The sequence below is a fragment of the Drosophila ananassae genome, chromosome 2L (assembly GCF_017639315.1).
Source record: "Drosophila ananassae strain 14024-0371.13 chromosome 2L, ASM1763931v2, whole genome shotgun sequence".
In the NCBI taxonomy this organism is placed as follows: Eukaryota; Metazoa; Arthropoda; class Insecta; order Diptera; family Drosophilidae; genus Drosophila; species Drosophila ananassae.
Window position 1 is genome coordinate 3,129,412 of NC_057927.1, and position 21,777 is coordinate 3,151,188.

The 21,777-nt window shown below is 39.8% G+C and overlaps 5 protein-coding genes across 7 annotated transcripts; 1 reads left to right on the forward strand and 4 right to left on the reverse strand.

Moving 5' to 3' along the window:
* Positions 1 to 1,859: 1,859 nt before the first annotated feature.
* LOC6500085 (esterase B1) lies at positions 1,860 to 7,336 on the reverse strand. Of its 3 annotated transcripts, none has more exons than XM_001953222.4 (5): positions 7,148 to 7,336; positions 6,768 to 6,986; positions 3,544 to 3,856; positions 2,597 to 3,484; positions 1,860 to 2,533 (listed from the first exon to the last, which is right to left on the reverse strand). In XM_001953222.4, the coding sequence occupies exons 2-5, from the start codon at positions 6,812 to 6,814 to the stop codon at positions 2,057 to 2,059; spliced, it is 1,725 nt and encodes a 574-aa protein (XP_001953257.1). In that variant the 5' UTR covers positions 6,815 to 6,986; positions 7,148 to 7,336; the 3' UTR covers positions 1,860 to 2,056. The 3 variants fall into 3 exon arrangements, with proteins under 3 accessions (XP_001953257.1, XP_014766375.1, XP_032312233.1); XM_014910889.3 differs by having other exon boundaries at positions 6,768 to 7,008; XM_032456342.2 differs by having other exon boundaries at positions 6,768 to 7,336.
* Positions 7,337 to 9,215: 1,879 nt separating this feature from the next.
* Positions 9,216 to 9,824, reverse strand: LOC6500084 (ubiquitin-conjugating enzyme E2-18 kDa). The gene has a single exon (XM_001953223.4). The coding sequence runs from the start codon at positions 9,675 to 9,677 to the stop codon at positions 9,216 to 9,218; it is 462 nt and encodes a 153-aa protein (XP_001953258.1). The 5' UTR covers positions 9,678 to 9,824.
* A 150-nt stretch (positions 9,825 to 9,974) lies between these two features.
* Positions 9,975 to 15,507, reverse strand: LOC6500083 (esterase B1). Its single transcript, XM_001953224.4, has 6 exons — positions 15,350 to 15,507; positions 13,030 to 13,342; positions 12,659 to 12,809; positions 11,253 to 11,816; positions 11,018 to 11,187; positions 9,975 to 10,955 (listed from the first exon to the last, which is right to left on the reverse strand). Exons 1-6 carry the CDS (start codon positions 15,394 to 15,396, stop codon positions 10,482 to 10,484), a joined length of 1,719 nt encoding a protein of 572 aa, XP_001953259.3. The 5' UTR covers positions 15,397 to 15,507; the 3' UTR covers positions 9,975 to 10,481.
* Positions 15,508 to 16,382: 875 nt separating this feature from the next.
* On the reverse strand, positions 16,383 to 21,774 carry LOC6500082 (esterase B1). Its single transcript, XM_001953225.4, has 3 exons — positions 21,296 to 21,774; positions 17,070 to 17,963; positions 16,383 to 17,008 (listed from the first exon to the last, which is right to left on the reverse strand). Exons 1-3 carry the CDS (start codon positions 21,671 to 21,673, stop codon positions 16,556 to 16,558), a joined length of 1,725 nt encoding a protein of 574 aa, XP_001953260.1. The 5' UTR covers positions 21,674 to 21,774; the 3' UTR covers positions 16,383 to 16,555.
* On the forward strand, positions 18,330 to 21,219 carry LOC116656578. The gene is made up of 2 exons (XM_032456341.2): positions 18,330 to 19,120; positions 19,183 to 21,219. The coding sequence occupies exons 1-2, from the start codon at positions 18,442 to 18,444 to the stop codon at positions 21,165 to 21,167; spliced, it is 2,664 nt and encodes an 887-aa protein (XP_032312232.1). The 5' UTR covers positions 18,330 to 18,441; the 3' UTR covers positions 21,168 to 21,219.
* Positions 21,775 to 21,777: the final 3 nt, after the last annotated feature.

Below are 21,777 nucleotides of genomic sequence, written 5' to 3' on the forward strand. Positions count from 1 at the left end.
AACTGTTTACAACTGTTTAGCCGATTTTCGGGAAGAGTTTCGAGGAAGCCAAAAATCGAGGGCAGTGACTAAGTGGTTTTCCCGAAAGCCAAAATTATATTGAATTAAAAATTCATTCACGGCAAACTCGCAACTTAAGTTTCCGTGTTATCCCTCCGCAAAGTTGGTTTGGTTGGGAAAATGTAAATGGAATATCAAATGTCCAAGAAGTGAATGGAAACAACGTGCCAGCTCAGCGGTTCAAGTCGCACATGATAATGTGAGCATTTCGCGCCGCGCAACAATTGCCTTATGAATTTTTCAAAGGCAAATCAAATCAAAGCGTACTCTCCCTGCCACGCCCCGCCCGCCCCTCATCAAAGTCCTCTTCGGGACCGGCGAAAAGTCATAATTTTCCGGCTGCTCGCGTGACTTTTCCATGCCATTTCGTGACTTGATTACGGCGCACGGTTAACATGCGTCCTTGTTGTTGGCGCTTCAGTTTACCATGTTGAAGTTGTTATTGTTTCTAGGACAGGATAATTGGGGGAGCTGCATTGGGTCTGTTTGTTTTTTGTTTCTTTTTGAGCCACCAAAGCTCTGATCCCACTTCTGGGTCCTGCACGTGACACAAAACTATTGTCTGTGATTTTTAAAATTCGAAAAAAAAACAAAATGCTGGAGGAATGGTGGCGGAAGAGACTATAGTTCCTTGAAAGGAATATCCTTAAAAGGGTATTGATACGAATGCTTTGAGAGATGCTCCTGTGAAAGTGAAATAATGGTGGCAGTAAGAGGAATAATTTTATTCTTTACTTTAAGAACGATTAAGCTAATACGTAGGCTGGAGTAAAGGCTAAGGTTTTCTCATAATGAGATGAGAAAATGAAATGTTGAGGAAATTAACAAAATTAGTTAAACAGAAAAAAAAATAAAGTCTCTTAAATTAAACCGCGCCAATCTTTCGGAGAATAATTCAACAACCTTGTGGGTGGCACACATCTGTAAGTCTTTGCATATTTTGCGGCTTAACAAAAGACTTAAAAATGTAATTTCGGTCATGCCTGAAATGCGGCCAGAAAAATAAAAACAAGAAAAGCCAGCGCCCCACCAAATTTGCTAAGCACCTGTAAATAATAATTACAATATTACAACATAAACCTAATGTCGAAAAAGTGCCGTTAGCGGGCAAAGGTCAGCGGAAGTCAACGCAGCAGAGCTTTCCTAAATTTGAAGCACGTGTAAGTTTTTAATTACAATTAATGGTCGGCCCACATGGGGCGGGGCGTGCGGAGCTGCAGAGGTTAACGTTTTGACTGAGAGGTTATTTGTGTGAATTGTGTTTTTAGCGGCCTTTGAAGTTGCCATAGACACAAACACATAAACACAACATCCAAACGAGCGCCGGCGAGGGGGACAAGAGCACAAACACGCGTGTGTGCGTAAGGACATGTGTGTATCTATGTGCTTAGGGGCAGGTGTGCGGGGTTTTGGTTTTGTCACCTGACAGCAATCACCTGAATGCGTGTGAGTGTGTGGAGCGCTGTCTCGTTTTTTGTGCAGGTGTTAATATTGTCATGTTTGAGTATTTAAGTATTTTTAATATCATAACACGTTGCATACTTTATGGGGTGGCTTTGCATGGATTTAACCCAAACGCACACAAGCGTAATTCCACAAACACACTTGAATTCATAAGCAGATAAATTTATGGTTTGTTTTCTCACTCCCAACAAATACTTGTCTAATTTAGACACTTTTTAGCAACAATAATAACAATATTTAACAGTGCAAATATTTATAAAATATCATCAAAGTTTGTGGTTAAAACGCTTTTTGCCTTTAAATCCATGTGGCCAGTTTGTCATTCAAACATTGTATTTACCCATTCGTGTCCGTAAACATATTCAATTTTTATTTTTTCCTATGCCTAAGCTATACAAAATCGCTATTTACATGTGTACATTTGATGTGCATTTAAGGCCGCCTCGGGCCGGCTTAGGGTCTATATCTTTCCGTGTTGCTATACCTAAATGGGGAGTGCTATGAGCAAATAAGAGATTTAAGAGGGAGCTATTTAATAAAGGAGTTCTCTGTCGTAGACGTTGTCCCAGATTCGCATCTTCTCGGCCTCGGGCAAGTCAATCACCTGCACATCGTGTGATATGTTCAGGCATTTGAACACCTTGTCCTCGCGCGAAATGGGCAGCCACGCCCCCTGGGCCTGATGCTTCTCGTCGTGGGTGACCATCGGGATGTTGGGATCCCCACAAATGGCGAACTGCACCACCATGGAGACCAGACGCCGTATTGTCTTGAACTCGGCCGTGCGGCGCTTAAGCTTTTTCGCCGCCGCATTGTAGAACAAGTATGACAAATCGTCTGCATGGCAGGTGCCGCGCACCTTGCGTCCGCAGGTGATAATCCGCATAATGTTGAAGTGTTTCGAGTCGAAGTCGAAGCGATAGAGGAACGTGGGTGTTGAAGGTGCGTGATTTGCTCGCGAAAGTAATGTCCTTTGGATGCCGTGCCAGAAATATTTATACGAAAAGAGCTGCAAATAATTGGATGGTTATGGATTTTTTATTATTGTTCCAATGCAACTGAGATAACTCACATCACTGTACTCCAAAATTGTCTTTCGTCCAGGCTTTTTGTCTCCGAAGTAGACTTCGCGCACGTGCCTGCCAAAGGCCTTCCTTTGCTCCTCGTCCAGATGGGCGTCCCTCGGCGCCAAGTACTCGCCGTCACCCAGCTTGCAGAGCAACTCCGGCCACTTGTTCACCTCCGGGAACATGAGTAGCCCCTCGAACGAGTTGCCACCGATAACCATGGGAATGCTGTTACCCCAACAATTACGCATCATCTCGAGTGGCGATTTGGGGATCACACAGTGAGGAGTCATGTAGGGCTCTATGGTTGGTCCAAAACAAAACATGGTTAATCGCTGATGGCGCTCCTCCATGGTAATAATATCATCGGCCACCTTCAGCAGACTGCTGGCCTTGCATTTCTTAATGTGGGCAAATATCTGGCGATCGTTCTCCTCGCCGGTGTATCCAGTCGCTTGGGCCAGACGATAGGCCCAGTTTATGTGGGTGGGAATTTGTGCCCAGGGCGACAGGGCACATCCCGACATAATCACAGTCTTGTGGAAAAGTCCCTTGGCCTGATCCGTCAGCATCATGTAGTGTGTAGAAGCTCCACCGGCACTCTCGCCGAAAACCGTAATATTCTCAGGATCCCCGCCGAAGAACTGGCAGTTCTGCTTGACCCAACGCAAGGCCATCACCTGATCCTTTAGACCTGCATTTCCAGGTATTTCCAATTCCTCGTCGGCGAAACTGAGGAATCCCAGAGCTCCGAGACGATAGGATATCACAACCAGCACAACATGCTCCATCATTATGTAATCGGGACTGTAGAGATCGCGGGAGGCCTCACCCATTTGGAATCCACCGCCATAAATCCAAACCAAAACGGGGAGTGGCTTGTGTGGATGCAACTGAAAAGTAAAAATGATTTATTTAGTAAGGATAATAAATAAACGTTAACAAGACTTACCTCCCTGGTGTAGACATTCAAGTACAGGCAGTCCTCGCTACCCTGGACCAAATTAAGCACTATATTAACCTGGCAGGGCTTCGAGCGGACCCGGGTGCAGCGGCGCACTTCCGTCCAGTGGTCCGGCTCAACGGGCGCCTTGAAGCGCAACTCTCCCACCGGGGGCTTGGCGAACGGGATGCCCTCGAAGCTATAGTAGTTGTTGCCATAAATCGACTGCCACTTCACCCCCTTCACCTTGCCGTAGACCGTGTCGGCGATGACCTTGTCGTTGCTGCGCAGGCGCTGCTGGTTCGTCTTGAACTTGACGTAGCTGCAAGGAGAGCGAAAATTTATTCTAGTGGGAAATATATCTGTACCTCTAGCACCAGTGGCCAACTCTCAGAGTGTTCGACAGTTTGTTTTCATTATTGTTTGTAAACAAATACTCGAACTTTTACGATATTTCTAGTATTTTTTGCAAAATTTCAATTAGCGCGTAAACAAAATGGACTATAAATAGGCAAAAATGGAAATAGATGGCTCAGGGGTCTGATAGACTCATTGATGACCTGGAAGCTAAAAGGTTTTAATTTTAAGGGTAATAGTTCAGTACCTTAACTCCAATATAGAAAATAAATAAATTTATGTAATTTACATTATAGTTAAAGGTGAAAAGATCTCTATAAATATGTAAATATTAAAGCTTAATTTATAGATATTTTTTCTAGTAAAAGTTTAATGATTAGAACCTTAAAACTCTTCTATCTAATTATATATTTTTTATAAAAATAAATTAAATCAAAATTCTATATCCCCGTTTATATGTACGCCATATATTATTGGAAATACCACACACAAGTGGGGGCGTGGCCCATTTGAATTTCAAGTGCGTTTCCATTTCGGAACGTGCGCTCTAAACGACGCGTGAGCCGATCCGCAACAGATCGCCGCACGTTACTGCGATATAGACGATCTCATAAATGCCCGTACAGCGAAATAAAAAAGACGGAATGCCGTCCGGCCCAGACGCGTTCGCGTCGAATATGATGGCCACAAATCATGAGATGAGAGCAAACGAGTGTAGTAAACAGTGGGCCACGACTAATTAACAGCTGCCCAGTGTCTAGCTGTGGCAGCCTTGAGGAGATTCCAGTAGAAATCTCTTTTGAAGTGCAATTGGTGTGATTTATTAGATATCTAGTGCTAATTACAAGTTTCCATTTTGCATTCTGCCCGAGGTCAAGCCCTCAGATCCAGTTACTGAATAATACACACTTCTAGTTCTAAAACCAGTTGATTGTATTTCTGGTTGAAAGTGAATTTAATTATTTATAAACATGTATACGTATATTCCCTCTCAGTTGCTCAGGGCAGTTCAATTTTCAACTAAGCAATGGTTTCGACATCCCAATCAACAAATTAAAGAACTCAATTCCAGCCGTTTCAACCCATTTCAAACATAATAGCCGGTGTTTATTTTAATTTTTTCCACAAAATAAACTGTACAAAATCCACTGGGCAACTCACAATATTTACAAATTAAAAACGGATGAGGAGAAGTGAAATGGAAATGAAAATGGAAAATTTCAGCAAATCAATCAATATTCCATGCATCAAAGCTTTGGATGCAGGTCAATGGCATTTTGCTTGAGTGCATTCGATATTTAATATTATTTTTCCCAGCTAAGGAAAATTGAAAAATATATTATTCCATATTTTTTCATATATCAAAATCATTCAATCATGCAGAAAGATATGTAAAGAGAAGAAATTACAGACGTCCGTTTTAAACTGCAACATATTCATTTTTTTTTGTCTCAAAAATTCTAACCAATTTTAACATTTGAAATGTGAGAAATGAATGATATTTAAGAAATATAGATAAATTAAAGCATCTAATTGCTTTCGATTGATGTAAAACTCAAAGACGTGTAATTAAAACTATCTGTGGCCTAACAAGCTCGTAGTTGAAATATATATTTCTGCAATAACGATTGCTAACGATTGCCGAAAACTCTGTAATAATTTAAATTTGAACAATGAAATTCTTCCAAGTGGTTCACCTTGCTTGGCTTCTTCGTTTCGTTAATTTACTTTGACTTGTTCGATTTTGCTTAACCATTTTTTCTGTCACATATCAAATGTTTATGTCGACGCTGCATTTTTATGTAAGCACCTTGACATTTGTCAAACGTGATTCTTGTTAAATAATTTTACCAAAAATCCAGTCATTTTACAAACCCACTTGGCATTCACGAAAATTATTTAATTTCGCAAATAATTTTTCTGATAGTATACGACTGTAAAGCCATCACATGTATGATTTATATCAGGTAGTAAACTGGTTAGATAATAGGAATGCCGCTTCAGTAAGTGACCGCCCACTCAACAGTAAGCGGCATTTAAAAATCTTATCAGTGTTTATTGATAATAATTGATAAATAAAACAAGGAAAAGCCAAATCAAACATTTTGTGCTATCAATTTCAGTGAAGAGCTTAGACATAATTCGCAGAACTGCTTCCTAGACGAAGAGTCCTAAGTTTGATTAAAAAATAATGTGTAATGATTAGAGATTGACACTTCAGGTACAAGGTCCAGACGAGATGTCTGCTGACCATTTCTAGATTGTTATGACCACTGATTGTCATGGTAATCATCAGAGTCTTTGGGTGCGACTTTGCCTCGATGACGTTTTGATTTGATTATCGGCAGAGCTGATGATGCGGATGCAAATTGTTGGTGTTTTCATAACCTTATCGGCGGCCAAATGCCTATTTATAAGACCCCAAAGCTGAACCGGATTTCGACATCTGCTACAGGGGTCTGTAATCGATCGATAAGAACTGAAGCTTGGCGGGCCGGACTCCTCTTATCAAAGCGTCTCGGCTTGAGACACGTACGGTCATGGCAACTGGCGTGTTGCAATATAAAAAAATGTACGGCCGGCCAATTGACCTTATTGATTGATGGATTAACTAGTCGCAGAGTCAACGAGATGAATTCATCAGGGGTATTGGAAAATGTATGTATAGGGGCTACTTAAAATCGACTTTCATAACCAAACATTTAAAGCTGCCTCTGGGGGCATATTTAATAGAAAAATGTTACTTGAGCGGAACCTTCTTATCAACAAAAACACTTGCTACTTAAATTATAGTGGAAGATGGCGTGTTTCCACATTTAGCTCAGTGTTAAGAGTAGACCATATTCAATTAATTTTATTAGTATTTTTCCACTTACTTCAATGCGATGCGCATCTGATCCGCTACGGCTATATCGAATGACATCTTGATGCAGTCTCACGCTACTGACCACAATCGATTCCCTTCCCGGTAAGCTATATATTATTCTATGCAGGGATATACAATATGTATGTATGTACGACTGTGAACTATAAAAAAATACACAAAACACAATCCGCAAGCTGTTCAAAATCCCAGTGAAAATAGACGCACGGTACTGGGTGGAGAGGAAAAAAAATCTATAAAATAAAAGTCGTGAATGGTTGAACGATACTCGTATCAGGGAAACAAATTTTTTGATTTGTTACTATTAGTTTTGGATTTTAGTTGGGTGTTGTTTCTGTAAGTTTATTTCTTTAACTTCACACACGCACACACCACAAATAGGCAGGAGTGCTACATCACTTGTTGCTTTAAGCTGTGCAACAATTCTCGATTTCACAGAAATGGTTTAATTGAAATAAGCGGCCACAACAGACGACGGTTGGAGGAAATAAGAATTTCCAGCCTGAATTTAAGGCTGGCGTTGCGCTTTACTCAGGGTCCGCTCGGAAACTGAGCATTTAAAGTAAGCGCCGGCTAAGTTTAGTGCCCGCCAATGTTCGCCGTTCGCCTCGCACACAAACACTCGCACGCCGTTGATTTTTCCACTCATTTGCTCATTCCGCCTCGGCCACCGGGTCGTATGAGTGATATTCTAGCTCTAGGCCGCCTAGATTATGAGCTTGTATAGGTTTGTTTGTGTGTCCATGACTGTGTGCGAATCGCACTCAAAGGCCTTTGGGCAGCGTCTGCTCGAGTGAGTTCGCTTGCTGAACGTGCTGGGCGCCGTGGTTTTGTTTAAACGTTATCGTTTTTGTTGTTGCCGCATTGTTTATTTATTGTTTATAGCAAATGCAAGTGTCCGGCTATCAGGCGCGAAAATGATTGTTTTCGTTTTTATTGGAGTTCAGGACTCTATATTAATATTTAATTATTTACTCTGTATTAATATTTTCATGGAGAACGAAAAATTAAACATTCGTTTTTAGACAAGAGGTATAAATATTGAAATATTCATTTAATGGTCAGGTGTGTTTATGTTTTAAAGTAGATACCAAACTATAAACAAAGTCTACTACTTTTTTACGTTTTGTGTTAAGAAAAAAATGATATTTACTTCCATTCCTTTTTTGCATTAAGTACAATGCAAAAGATATATTTATCAAAGTTTCTATATCCAATTTTCATCAGTGGCTCCGGTAATTTTATTAAGTGCCTTGTGGTTGCAACCACACCGACCGCCCTTACTCTTGACCATGATTAATCTATACTATATTCTATGCAATTAACAAAGTAACTGGCGATATCATCAATAGCTTAAATAACAGAACAAAAGGCATGGCGTGAATTGGGTACAGGAAATAGGCTGGCCGTCGGAAAAACTCCCACAAATGGCTCTGACCTAGCCATATTTCTACCGTATATTTTTCATTACTATAGAATACAATTTACAAAAAAGTAAGCTTACTACGCCATTCGACCCGCTATACCACGCAAACTGACGTGTTTGAAATAAGTTTATGCCAATTTGATAATTAAACTTATGACTTTTTTAGTATGTGACAATTATTCTCATTTTATAATTTGTGCTTATAACTAAATTAGCCAATTATCCGAAGCTGGACTCATACCCTAACCCAGTTTAATGGCTAATTTATTAAGATCGCCGGCATTCGCTCCGTCAAACGGAATTTAATAAATTTTCAATTAAATGCGTTGCTGCCGAAGGGAAAAGACACTCGAGTGACAGACATGAAACTTAAATGATAGTCCAAAATGCCAGAGGACACCATTCGAGCTGTGTTAACCTGTCCCGGCGCACAGTTCTGGCCATAAATTATGCAATAAGCAACTCGGCCCGAGCAATGCAATTCACTCTGCCCATAAATAACATGGCAGCCATGAAGCACTTCTGATCAAGTGCCTAGACTCAAACAGATTTCGCTTCTGCTCCGATAAGAAATATAGAGAAAAATAATATTGGTCGCTTTGATTAAATATTCTATTCAAAAATGCCTGTTTATATAATAGGGCATATTTTTAGGGCCTGTTGTTTTCCACCATGTTCATTTTTACTAAAATACTAACAACTTTATAATTGCAAAACAAAAAAACAATAGTTCTTTTATAGTTCAACATATTTTTAATAAAATATTGTAATTTAGGGCATACTTTACAGTTTTTGAATATCTTGAAATTATAAATGTTTTTTAATTTAGGGTACTCATTTGGGAATTTGATTACAACTAGTTAATTGGAATATATTTCTGTGTAATGGCGAATGGCATTAGGTATACTTGCCTCACCATTAAAAACAGGTAGAATTTGTTCGAGACCAGTTCCGATTCAGGATCTAAATTAATTTTGAAGTACAAACAATGGGAACTACTGACAGTCCCAGGCCTCACTCGGGTCGTTTCTCGGCATTCTTCTTTGTGAACTCCTCGGCTGCCTTCAGAAACTTCTTGGGCTCCCGGACGAACTCCTCGGCCAGATCGGAACGCAACGGATGCTCAGGTTCCGGGTCATGGATGATGGCTATCAGGGCCTGCAGAACCTGTTCCGTGCGCGTGGTGGGCTTCCAGTTGTCAGAGCTGATTATGGGTAGACACACCTGGCCCTTCTCGTCGACGTTGGGGTGATAGATCTTGGTCTTGAACAGGATCTTGGGTGGCATAAAAGGGTATTGCGGAGGGAAGCTTATCTCGATGCGGAAAGCGCCCTTGTTGTATGGAGCCTTCTCCGGTACCAGAAGGCCCGTCCAGAGCAGCAAGGACTCGTCGCTGCTCTCTATGTTCCTCACTGTACTCATATTAGCCGAGACCAGATCGGAGAGTTCTCGGGTCAGACGACGTGTGGCTGCCATTTTATTAACCGGACGAAACCTCTATCTCCTTGTCCTGAGTGTCTCCAAAGGTAACTTTTCAATTTTTATAGTCTAAAAAAGTATGTATGTTTATATTGCTTTTTTGGACAAATGACAGCCGAATCGAAAGGGTTTTGTAGAACCCTTGTACAGTCAAGTCTTTTAATTTATGCCGCCTTTAAATTTTCACATTAACCATTAGTGTTCCCTTTGTTATTTTGTATTTTGTAAAAATAAAAAGAAATTTCTAGGAGAATAATTTTAATACAAAAGTTGCCTTGTAAAAAATCAGAAGTGTTATGTTTTTTTTGACAGTTGCCAATGTTTATATTTTTTAATTTTGGTAGAAAAGCCATCTTCGATTTTAGTGATTTCACTAACACTAGTAGTTAAATGACTACAGAAAAGAAAGTCTTAAAAAAAAATATTATTGGCGCGTAATTAAAACATGTGTTTCGCCTCTTTTCCCCATATAGGTATTTATCTCACGTTTTACAAAATGTTTCTGAATGCATCAAAAAACGAGACTTTCAACTTTTTTTACATTAGTATTGTTTAATAAGTTTTCTAACAAACTCATTCTTGACACTATGGAAACTTTTCTAGTTTGAACAGAAAGTATTTTATTGGAAGAGTATTTTGGGAATGTACTCTATATTTTCTAACAGACAGATTAAATTTTAAAGCATTTATGTTGAAACTTTCAACTTGAAAGTTACAAAAATATTTTATAAAGCATTTTGTCCTATATATTTACAATGGGTAGTTTAAAAAATATATTGCTCAGCTCCGCTGATTGGGGTCTTAGAAAAGCAAGTCCTTGTTATCATCGAAGAGGCTCTGCCAGACCTTCAACTTGGGCCACTCCGGCAAGTCAATGAATTTCAGATCATCGCTTATGTTCAGGCACTTAAATACCGGATCGGACTTGCGAACTGGATCCCAGGTTAGAGTGTCCATGCCATTAATTTTCTCACTGTACGGATTGCCGGTGGCTGCAAACTGAGTCCATATTCCCACGGTACGTTCGATGGTTCGATACTCGCGACTGTCCTTCGGCAATCTTCTGGCCAATAGGCTGGGAAACTGGTAGCCCAAATCATCGGCATGACTGACTCCTTTGACGCCACGTCCCATGCGCATGATGCGATATGGGAAAATAATCTCCTCGGAGTCGAAATCGAATCGATAGAAATATACCGGAGCTCCGGCGGCGTGGGCGTGGCGGGAGTGCATCACTCGTAAAGCCGGAAACACAAAATAGTTTATAGAGCAAATCTAGCAAAGAAAATAAATGATACTATTATAATGAAACTGGTTACATCGTATAATCGTCTTACATCCATGTAGTTATCGGGAGTGGCTTCGGTGCCTGTTCGGTGAGCATCGCGTAGCTTGGCTCCCCAGGCCTCAAGCTTATCCTTTCCAGGATCTGTAGCCAATAGCTCTCGGGGAATAAAGGGAACGCCAGTGTCCACCTGCTGCACCACCTCTGGCACCATTTTGATCTCTGAATTTACAAAAACAAAGGCAGCTATAATTAAAACTACTTTTTAGAAAAATGAATAAACTTACCGGGCACCCACAGTAAGCCTTCGTAGGAAGTATTTCCAATCATCATGGGAATGGAGTTGCTCCAGGCGGTTTTCATCATTTCCTTTGGAGGCTTGGGTATAACACACTCTGGCGTTGAGAATGGTTCCAAAGATGGACCAAAGGCAAACATTATCATGTTCATTCGATCCTCCAGGGTGAGAACATTCTCCTCGACGCGAATGAGATCCTTGGCTTTGACGTTCTGTAAAAATTCCAGTACATCCTTGTCATTGTCCTCTCCCTTGTAGCCAGCGAGCTTTGCTATCCTGTAGGGATTGTGGGTAATGTCACCGTTGTAGGCCCATGGACAAATAGCACTGCCCGACTGGAGAATACCACGATGGAAGAGTCCTTGGGTTTGTTCGGTTATCATCATGTAGTGGGTGGAGGCCCCTCCAGCGCTTTCTCCAAAAACGGTAATGCAATTTGGATCGCCACCAAAGCTGGCACAATTATTTTTGATCCACTTAAGGGCCAGTACCTGATCCTTAAGACCTGCGTTTCCAGGGACATTCAACTCCTGGGACTTTAAACTTAGGAAACCTGTAAAATACCATTTATTTAATAATAAAACAAGAAAAGAAAATAAGCTTCGGTGGAAATGAAGTTTATCATATATTACTAATATAATATTAGGGTCCATAAAAAATCATTTTTGAGACAAGTTCGGACTTAATAGCTTTGACCACAGAAAATTCACAAAAAATCGCAAAAATATTTTGTTCCTAGATGTTGATGGAAATTGGTAGAGAATCGATCTACAAATCCTTTAAGGTATTCCGTTCAAGAATCGGATAAATATTGGCCAAGATATAGCCTTCGCTGGGGGCCATATTGACCTATCCATGCCTTTCAAAGGGCATGCCCCAGAAAATTGTATGAAAAATCTAAAAAATATTGTGTTCGTAGATTTTGATGGAAATTGGTAGGGAATCGGTCTACAAATCGATTGAGGTATACCGCTCAAGAATCGGATGAATATTGGCAAAGATACAGTCATCGCTGTGGGCCATATTGTCCTTCCCATGGATTTCCACATTTTCAAGGGCATGCCCCAGAAAATTTGAAGAAAAATCCAAAAAATATTTTGTTCTTAGATTTTGATGAAAATTGTTAGAGAATCGCCCTACAAATCGATTAAGGTATTCCGCTCAAGAATCGGATGAATATTGGCAAAGATATAGCCTTCTCTGGGGGCCATATTGACCTTCCCAAGGGCCTTGACCTTCAAAGGGGATGCCCTCAGAAAATTTAATCGAAAAAATATTTTGTTCTTGAAAGATTTTTTTTTACAAAAATCGTTATTTATGAATCCTCCTATCCTGTACCAAATATATATTAGAAAGGTTATATCAATGTTATTAATTATTTGAAAATTTCCTTACCCAAAGCTCCAAGGCGGTATTGTATTGTGACTAGAACCACATCTTCTTTTATGAAATAGTCTGGACCATACCATTCCCTATTGGCCTCGCCAATAATGAAGCCTCCTCCATGAATCCAAACCAAAACAGGGCGTGGCTTATCGGGTTTTACCTTTAGAGGACACAAAATAGATTTATTATCTGCATTTCTTCTAAACATTGGTTAACAAATTTAAGATCTAAGCGTGTATCAATGAAGCTTTGCTAATATAGATATTTGCAATGAGTAACCATGATGAAATCATTTCATTATCTCACTCTTAAAACCAACGCTTTTGTCCGCAGAAATTGTTCAATAAAACTATTAAATTTAAATTTGTTGTGTTACTTACATTGTTCGTATAGACATTCAGATAGAGGCAGTCCTCAGAGCCTTCGACCTTATCGAAAACAAACTGCACCTGTACCGCCTTGTCCTTGGGCTGGCTGCAATCCCTGACACCTTCCCAGGGAGTGGGCCGTTGGGGCGCCCGGAACCGCAGCTCGCCTACAGGGGGCTGAGCATAGGGGATGCCCTCGAAGCTGAAGTAGGGCACATCGTAGAGCGACAGCCGCTTCACGCCCCGCACCTTACCATATTCCGTTTCGGTAACTACTGTCTCGTTGGTGGTCGAGCGATATTGCTGGATTTTGTGCTCGACGGTTCTGCAATCGCATAATGAAACGTGTAATTAGCATAACAATATTGAGATCGAACTAGCAGCCGGATAATTTGATATTTTTGTCACAGAGTCAATTATTTTAATTCATTCTCAAAGCCACACGCCAGACTGCATGCATTGCATTAAATTTAAATTGTTTTGCTGCTATTCATCACATTGCATTCAGCATCCCAGCCCAACCCTACCGAACCCATATCTCAACTACATGACTACACTTTGGAAAAGGCTAACAAATTAACAACAATGAAAATCTAATACAACAGCCTTTTCCCAAAATCTAACCAAAAATCTGAGCCTATGAAAATGTAATTACAGTATCCTTGGGAAAGATAATTACAGTGAATTAGTTCATTACATTTTTTTCAGTGCTATCTGCATCTGCAGGCTCTGCCTGGACATCAGTTTTAGTCGGTTCAGTCGACTGTGCGGTCCACCTGCTAACCAGGCACGTCTGTCGGTGATAAATTAACACAGTCCGCTGCTGCCACTGTTTCTGCTTCTGGTGACCAGTGAGGCAGCAACACGAAGCGCCCGGCCTGGGTTTAAAGCTCGGACCTGCCCTTAAATCATTTCAAGTTCAGGCCACCCTTTGGCTTGGCTTTAATAATCTACGTTAAATACACACTGGCAAGTTCGCAATCTTCTGAATATATTATTTGCCATTGTTCTGTCTTATCAACAGCTGTCCGAAGTTATCACAGTTCAAGCTCTTAAGCAGCCGTAATTATTAATTTGTATTTCAAAACGAAATGCCCATTATCGTAGGGCCATGAATAGCGATTCACAATTTCAGTCTATTGGTGTATAAAAATAAATTTTAATCGGAACTTATTGGCTTGGAATAAATTTTGTTATGTTAATAACCAAGTTAATATGAAAAATTGCTGGTAATTATTTAAAGCCTCCTGTAAACTTTTAATTACATTATTTAAAGGCAGAAAAATGAAATCACACCCAATTTGGCTGTCAGCTTTGTAAAATTTTAATTTTCCAATTAAAAGTAATGATTTTAACATGGATCAGTAGGGAACGTGTTGAAGGTGAAACCTCTATACTATATAGTTTTTACCAATCGGATTTATTATCAGGCTATGACGTGCTAAGAGCACGTTCCTAAGCTGAGCTTTCAATCTGAAACCAATCTATTATTATTTCTGATTCCATGCATTAGGGTGCAGCTTAGAATTTAGTTATTCCACTGGCATTGTGCTCATGCCCTGGGAAATGTAAATAAGTCAACAATTTGCAAAGCCTTTTTACCTAAACAAACAAAATGGATGTATTTATAAAGTTGCTAACCAAGCAGTAATTCGTTTTCGCCATAAAAGTAAAATATTACACACGTATTCACTGATTAAGCAATAAATCCAAGTTTTATGAATTAATCGAAAGTCGATTAATAATCATTATGTGACATTATGTATGTGACACTTTTATTACCATATCGAAACTTTTTCAATATAACGCAGAAGATGGGTGTACTTTATGGCAATTATATTTAATGGATTCAAATACTTCCAAATACCCCAGCCATTTAATGACCTTGGAACAAAAAAGTTGTGAAAAATCGCAGAGACATTTTTAATTATTCCACCTGTTTACTTTCATCTTGAACCACTCTTAAAATCTTTTTTAATATAATTACGTTTTATCAGCACTGATAAGTTGGATTTAATGACCTTATACTCTGTTTTTTCATCGCAATTGCGTAATTCTGTCAAATCTAATCATTTCTCAAAAATTATCTCACTCAAAAGGCCAACAAAAAATTAATAATTCTGTTCATCCAAAAAATTAGTCACGCCTGACAGTGAACAGCAGAAATTACCAATAAAAACGAAATGGTATAAAAAAAGATATGAGCAAACAAAGATCCGAAACACGAACCGCTGCAATTGACAACGCTAACCACAACAATAGCTCTCTCCGACATTAATAACTGATAATTAAATAAATAATTCGAGGCATTAAGGTCAACAGCCAAACTTACTTGAGGCGCCAGCGCAGGCGTTCCAAAAAGCCGAGGTTCTTGTTCATTTTGGATAGACTAGATCACCATGCACGAACCGATCGATGGCTGAATAAATGTATCTACGATCCACGAGCTGCGTACTGTATCGCTCCAGCGCCAAACTGAAACTGAAATTAAAAACATACTTTTTCCGTCGAATTCCAGCAGCCGCGGAGCGTCCGGCAAACGAGCTCGCAAAATAGGCGAAAACAAGCGAAAAAAAATTATAGAAAAAAAAGCATACTACATTAACACAAATATCAGAATACAAATTAAACACAAAAAAAATATCAAGAGTGAGAGAGGAGAGAATAAAAAATAAACAAAAAGAATAAAAAATATATTTCAAGTGCGGAGCAGAGATAAAAGGCAACATCAACAACAACACGACTTGCCGATCGAGCGTGGGCTGTCCGGCTTTTGGAGAGAGAGTGGGGCGAGTGGGGCTACTGGGGCGGAGGGTGTAACACCTCTAGACGCGCCTTTGGCGAATGCATAATTAATCAACACTGCACAAAACAAAGGTCTCTCTCCGCCAGCCAAATACTATCCAAGTATCTTTTTCGCAGTGTAAACAGTATCTAAGTATCTTGAACTTAGCCAAGTATCTGAAACTATTATTTTTTGGCAATCAAGGGGAAAGTCAAGGGGAGACCGGCGGGTAGGAGGCATCCACTGAGTGGGTCAACAACATTTTGATCGCACCGGCAAAACCACTGTAAACAAACAAATTCATAGCTATGGCGTTTGTTTTTGTTTACATGGCCAGAAAGCTTGTGGCAGGTGTGGGGCGTTGGCACAAAGCTTTAAAATAGCTTTCAAGCTCTCCAGCAAGAGCAACAGTTGTACCTCACTTGGAAGAATTTTATAAATTCGAAATAATAAGCAACAATCTTTATAAACTGATTTTGAAACAGATAAATGGCTAGATACATAACCATTATAAATCCTCTATTAGGCCGTATTTTTTTTTAAATTTACTTGAAAAGAAACTGGTCCAATGTTAATTTTTCTTTCTTGTTTTTTTTCCAACTATGTATGCCAATTTAATATTTTCTTAATCTACACAACAAGAACAAATTAATTAATAATTTAACTTAGAAAACAGGTACAAAATAAATTAATGGTGAGCGACAATCAACAACTATTTTAGGTACTTCGGGGAGATTTTCAAAAGTCAAAATTTCAACATTTCTTTGGCATTGAATAAATTCGATTCCAAACCTCCAGGCCATCCTTTTCAAATTGCGTAACCATCTCCAGATCCTGCCCAATATTCATGACTTTAAAGGGATATTTCACAGTTATGGGCGTCCACTGATCAGGTCCAGTTTCCGAACTGTTCGGATCACCGGTCCGGGCAAAAGTTGTTAGTATGGTCACCATTCGATGGATAGTGGAAAATTCCGGAGAGTCCAGGGGAAATTTTTTAACAGCCTGCTTGTGGAATATGTAGCCCAAGTCGTCGGCATGACACACGCCCCGCTTGATGTCATCTCCGCAAAGACTGTTCCGCATGAGGCTAAGCTTGGGGGAATCAAAGTCGAAGCGATAGAGGTAGGTTGGTGCCTGGGCTAAGGACAATCTAGAAAGTGCCACACGATGTATGCCATGCCAGAACAGCTTGTAGCTGAAGAGCTTTAATTTAAAAAATCAAATCATAAATCAAAAAATAAAATCGATTGGATACTCTACTTACGTCCAAGATCTGTGTTATATTATTTTTAGTGATTCCCCGAGGTCCATAATGATATTTTATCAGTTCGTTGGCAGCGTCAGTACGTTCCTCTGGAGACATCTCATTATACAAACCATGTGGCAGGACCAAGGCGGGTTCCTGTGCCAGCAACTCCAACATATAGCCGTTGTCTAGTTTGCAAAAGGGATAGAAAACCAGCCCCTCGAAGGATGTACCGCCTAATAACAGAGGCACTTGGCACGACCACGCCTCCTTCATCAGGTCCGTGTAGGGGACATGTATCAGCCCGGAGTCTGTTTTGGCCAACTCAATGCCAGGGACGAATGGGGACAGAAAGCCAAAAAGACGATCGCGAGCGCTCAAAAAGTTATGTCCCATCAGCTTTTCAGCTTCCACGGTACGAAGGAACTTCAACATGGACGCCTCCTTGGCGGGCCCTTGATATCCAGCTGCATTGGCGAGGCGAGCAAACATGCTCTGTCGCTCCGGAGCATCTACCCAGGGACTCAGAATCGATCCAGACATCATAATGGCCTTGTGGAACAGACCCTTCGCCTGGGGAAGGCACATCATAAAATGCACCGATGCCGCTCCAGCACTCTCCCCAAAAATCGTTATGTTCTGCGGATCACCGTTGAAGCATTTGATGTGTTGATTAACCCATTTCAAGGCCATCAACTGGTCCTGGAGACCCGCATTTCCCGGGACATTGGACTCACGACTGGGCAGGCTAAGGAACCCCAAAGCACACAGCCGGTAGTTGAAAAGCACGTATACCACTTCCTTGCTCATCAAATAGTCCGGTCCATATTTGGATCGGAGGGCACCTCCCGTTCGAAAGGCCCCGCCGTAGAAATAAACCATAACCGGCAAAGGTGGCTTTGATTGATCGAACTGACGGTTGAATTGCAAAAAAAGGCTAATTAAGAATGTATCTGATATAATATACAAGAATTCTTGATAAATATACCAACTGGAATAACCTATTAAATAAATAGGGAAATTTCCCTATATATATCGATCTATGTAGGGGATGAAAGGTACCATCAACATCTTTACTCAGAGCAATTGGTACAGTACTTAACCTTACCCTAATTGCAGAATTTCCATGTGCAATATTTTTTACCTTTAAAACATATATATATATTTCATAGAACTCCCAAAAGCCTTAAGCCTGCTATTAAACCTTTCAGGATCAGGTAGAGTAAACTTCAGGTACCGTTTCAAAACCAGGTAGCAATATCACGAATATAAGGGAGTAGATCCTTGAAATTTTATTTAGTCCTGCCCCAGCTGTGAAAGTGATAAAACCTAAAGTAATAGTATAACCTATATCCAAAGAACCAATAACTGTGAAAACTTCTGCTTTAAAATGAAAATGTTTAACGAAAATCTTTTCCTTACGTCGACGGTGTCTCAGTTTCCGTTGGAAACATATCGGATTTACCCCATAAAGGGTGGCATTGACTTTGGCGAATTCTTTGATCAATGCGAAATGAATCTTGTTCAAACTTTATTCAAATGCTTGACCGAATACATAAACATCAAATTCAACCTCAAAGTATTTGTGTCATACACCCGAGAAGATGAGGAAGGAAACCTTTTGTTAATGGAAAAACATTTTGAAGCTCCATATATGGTTACAAACTGTATAAAGTCCGCACTCAAAGAATTGGGCGAGGCTGTTACCAGCTTAAATACCATGAGCACTGAGTTTATGAGCAAGGATTCGGGCTGGTCCATACATACTCTGGAATATTTTGAGATCACCGCCATAAAATTGGATGAATTGCCAAAGCCAGATGCAACGGAGCATGCAGAGGTCGAGGCCTCATATCCCGAACCAAATTCCAAAATGGCTTTTCAATCATTTTACAAAAACATAACACCGCCGATTGTGATCTATGCTGGAATAAAGGTGGTGGAAGGAAACTATCAAGACGTTTCCATGTCCTCCACTAAGGAAGTGCAAACTCCCACCGCTTGTGCAGCTTCATTTTACATAATTCATCACTACAATAATAGTATGAACGAAATGTTTACATTCGAAGGTAGATACACATAATTAAATAAGAAAATTGTATCATAAACCAACACGTTCTTTTCTTTTTAGGTTCTGACTGCTTAAAAATGTTTTGTAGCAAGCTTAATGAAGAAACCACAAGACTCTATGACAAATATTGGAAAAGGGAAAGGATGCCAAACATGATGTTTGGTAAAAGTTATATAGAAAATGAAAAATGCTTTGTATGTGAAAGATCAATCAACCCGGAAGAATGGGACGTATGCTTCAATCAATTCAATGGGAAAGCAATGGGGCCTGTTCATTCAGCCTGCAAGTTAGAGTACAAATTATTAGACCCATCGTTCCCAGTTATTTTCGAAAATTTCACGACACACACTATGAACTTATTATTGAGTGAATTAGGAGAAGATATGGAACTTCTCCCAGATGATACGGAGTTATATTCTACAATAACCCAACGAGTTCAACTTGACACCACAAATTCTTACAAAATATGTTTCCTAAACAAAAACAACTTTTTTAACTTCAACCTCGAGTACATGGGGAGTTACATGGACGTACAAGATTTTCAGCATTTAAAAACCAGGTTTCCAGGAAATAAATCGGATATGATGTTTCGGAAATTTGTATATCCGAACGACTACATGGATAATCTTGATAAGTTAAAAGAAACAAAGCTTCCGGACATAAATCAATTTTTTAACACCCATGACGGTGATAAGGATAATATTGAGGATTATTACTTTGCCCAAAAAGTGTGGACAACTTTTGGTTGCACTAACATTCTCGAGTATATTAAGTTGTACTTGGAAAGAGATGTTATTATTTTGGCTGATGTATTCGAGAATTTTAGAAATACTTGTAATAAAATATACAACTTGGAGCCTGTACACTATGCCACTGCCGATTCAATGTCGTGGGACGCGATGCTAAAATGCACCAAAGTGCAACTAGATTTAATCAGTGATCCTGAAATGGCCAAATTTATAAACTCAGCCAGGCGTGAAGGGCTAATGCAATGCACCACACGGATGATGGAAGCCAATAATAAATACATGCAGAACTTCAATCCCAGAAAGCCAATTAAACATTTGACATGTCTTGAGGCCAATAATTTGTACGAATGGGCGATGAGTCAATTATTGCCATTCTCACATTTCAAATTCTTAAGCAGCAACGAAATCCAGACACTTGATTTTCAAAACATATGTCCAGATGGCGAAATAGGATATCTTCTAGAAGTGGATTTGAAGTATCCCCATCATCTGCATAATCCCCATAACTTCTTGCCATTTTGCCCCATCAACAGGATACCGCCTGGAAAAAAGATCTCCATCGTGATGGCAGATTTGAATGATAAAAAGAACTATATTTTACACTTAAAACATCTGCAACTATGTTTACAACAAGGACTGATTCTTGAAAACATACACAGGGTATTGTCCTTTCAGCAATCCTGTTGGCTAAAGCCGTACATTGACTTGAATCTAAATCAATCGTCTAAAAATGAATATGAAACGAGATTTTTTGAATCCATGAACTACGCCATATATAAGAGAAGTATGAAGAAGCCAGAAGAATGCTGTGAAATAGTCCTGATTTCGAAAAATAATTCGAAACAAAACGATTTTTTAAAACTTATAGCTAACAATGATGTTCAAAGTGTGGATATATTCGGAGAAAATTTAGCTTCGATTAAGAAAAGAACTTCCAATGTTTTCTACAATGAACCAACATACATTGGTGTTGCCGTTTCTGAATTAACAAAATGGAAAATGTACAATTATTATTATAACTTCCTGCTTGTCAAGTGCCCTTCCCTCGAGAAGGCCTATATGGACAATAACCTATTTATCGTGTCTATGGAAGAAGATATTTACAGTTTTATCCAGGAGAATCCTGACCATTTCGATACTTCCAATTTTGATGACAATAGATTCAATATAGAACCAAAAAATAAAAACAAGCTAGGTCTTTTAAAAGACAAATCTGCAGGTCGTATAATGGCAGCATTTGCTGGACTAAAAACTAGAGTTTACACTTGTATGCAAGAAGATGAAGATAGTGATTGAAATGTGTTAGATTTATGCTTTAAGATTTGTATAAATAAAAATTGTATAATTAAATACCTTTTTCATTAATGAAATTAAAAGATCCCTTATTTATTTCGACTTCGTAGTCAGCTGTTACTGGTACTCACATGTTTGGTGTAGACATTTAGGTACAGGCAATCCTCGCTACCGATGACCTGACCCGTCATCCGCTCTGACTGAAGGGGTAAAAATTTCTCTTGCCTTGCATCCAACTCGTGATTCCATGGATCCGCCGGGACGGGTGCCACGAAGCGCAGATCGCCCAGTGGCGGCTTGGCGAATGGAATCCCCTCGAAACTGTAGAAACCGTCGCCGTAGAGACCCACCTGCCAGCGACCTTTCACCTTACCGACGGACAGCTCAACGACCTTAGAGTCCGCATCACCTGACTGACTGCCGGCGCCCCTGATGCTGTAGCTCCGTTTTAGCAGAAGATAGCGCAGACATTTGCTCCGACTACGACTACGCAGGCAGATTTTCCACATTCCAGGGCTTCTTGACCTATGACAGTCGGGTTACTTGATCTGGCCTACAGGGAGAGACCTTCCCCGAAATTTTGAATAAACAAGCAACAGAAAAACACGAAATA

Coding starts and splice junctions, on each gene's coding strand:
- LOC6500085 (XM_001953222.4), bottom strand. CDS start 6,814: ATGTCATTCGATATAGCCGTAGCGGATCAGATGCGCATCGCATTGAA. Junction 3,857..6,767: donor CAGATGCGCATCGCATTGAA/GTAAGTGGAAAA, acceptor CTCTCCTTGCAG/CTACGTCAAGTTCAAGACGA. Junction 3,485..3,543: donor TGAATGTCTACACCAGGGAG/GTAAGTCTTGTT, acceptor TTTACTTTTCAG/TTGCATCCACACAAGCCACT.
- LOC6500083 (XM_001953224.4), bottom strand. CDS start 15,396: ATGAACAAGAACCTCGGCTTTTTGGAACGCCTGCGCTGGCGCCTCAA. Junction 12,810..13,029: donor TGAATGTCTATACGAACAAT/GTAAGTAACACA, acceptor TGTCCTCTAAAG/GTAAAACCCGATAAGCCACG. Junction 11,188..11,252: donor AGGCTTACTGTGGGTGCCCG/GTAAGTTTATTC, acceptor TTGTAAATTCAG/AGATCAAAATGGTGCCAGAG.
- LOC6500082 (XM_001953225.4), bottom strand. CDS start 21,673: ATGTGGAAAATCTGCCTGCGTAGTCGTAGTCGGAGCAAATGTCTGCGC. Junction 17,964..21,295: donor TAAATGTCTACACCAAACAT/GTGAGTACCAGT, acceptor TTCAACCGTCAG/TTCGATCAATCAAAGCCACC. Junction 17,009..17,069: donor ATATAACACAGATCTTGGAC/GTAAGTAGAGTA, acceptor TTTAAATTAAAG/CTCTTCAGCTACAAGCTGTT.
- LOC6500084 (XM_001953223.4), bottom strand. CDS start 9,677: ATGGCAGCCACACGTCGTCTGACCCGAGAACTCTCCGATCTGGTCTCG.
- LOC116656578 (XM_032456341.2), top strand. CDS start 18,442: ATGAAAATGTTTAACGAAAATCTTTTCCTTACGTCGACGGTGTCTCAG. Junction 19,121..19,182: donor CGAAATGTTTACATTCGAAG/GTAGATACACAT, acceptor TTTTCTTTTTAG/GTTCTGACTGCTTAAAAATG.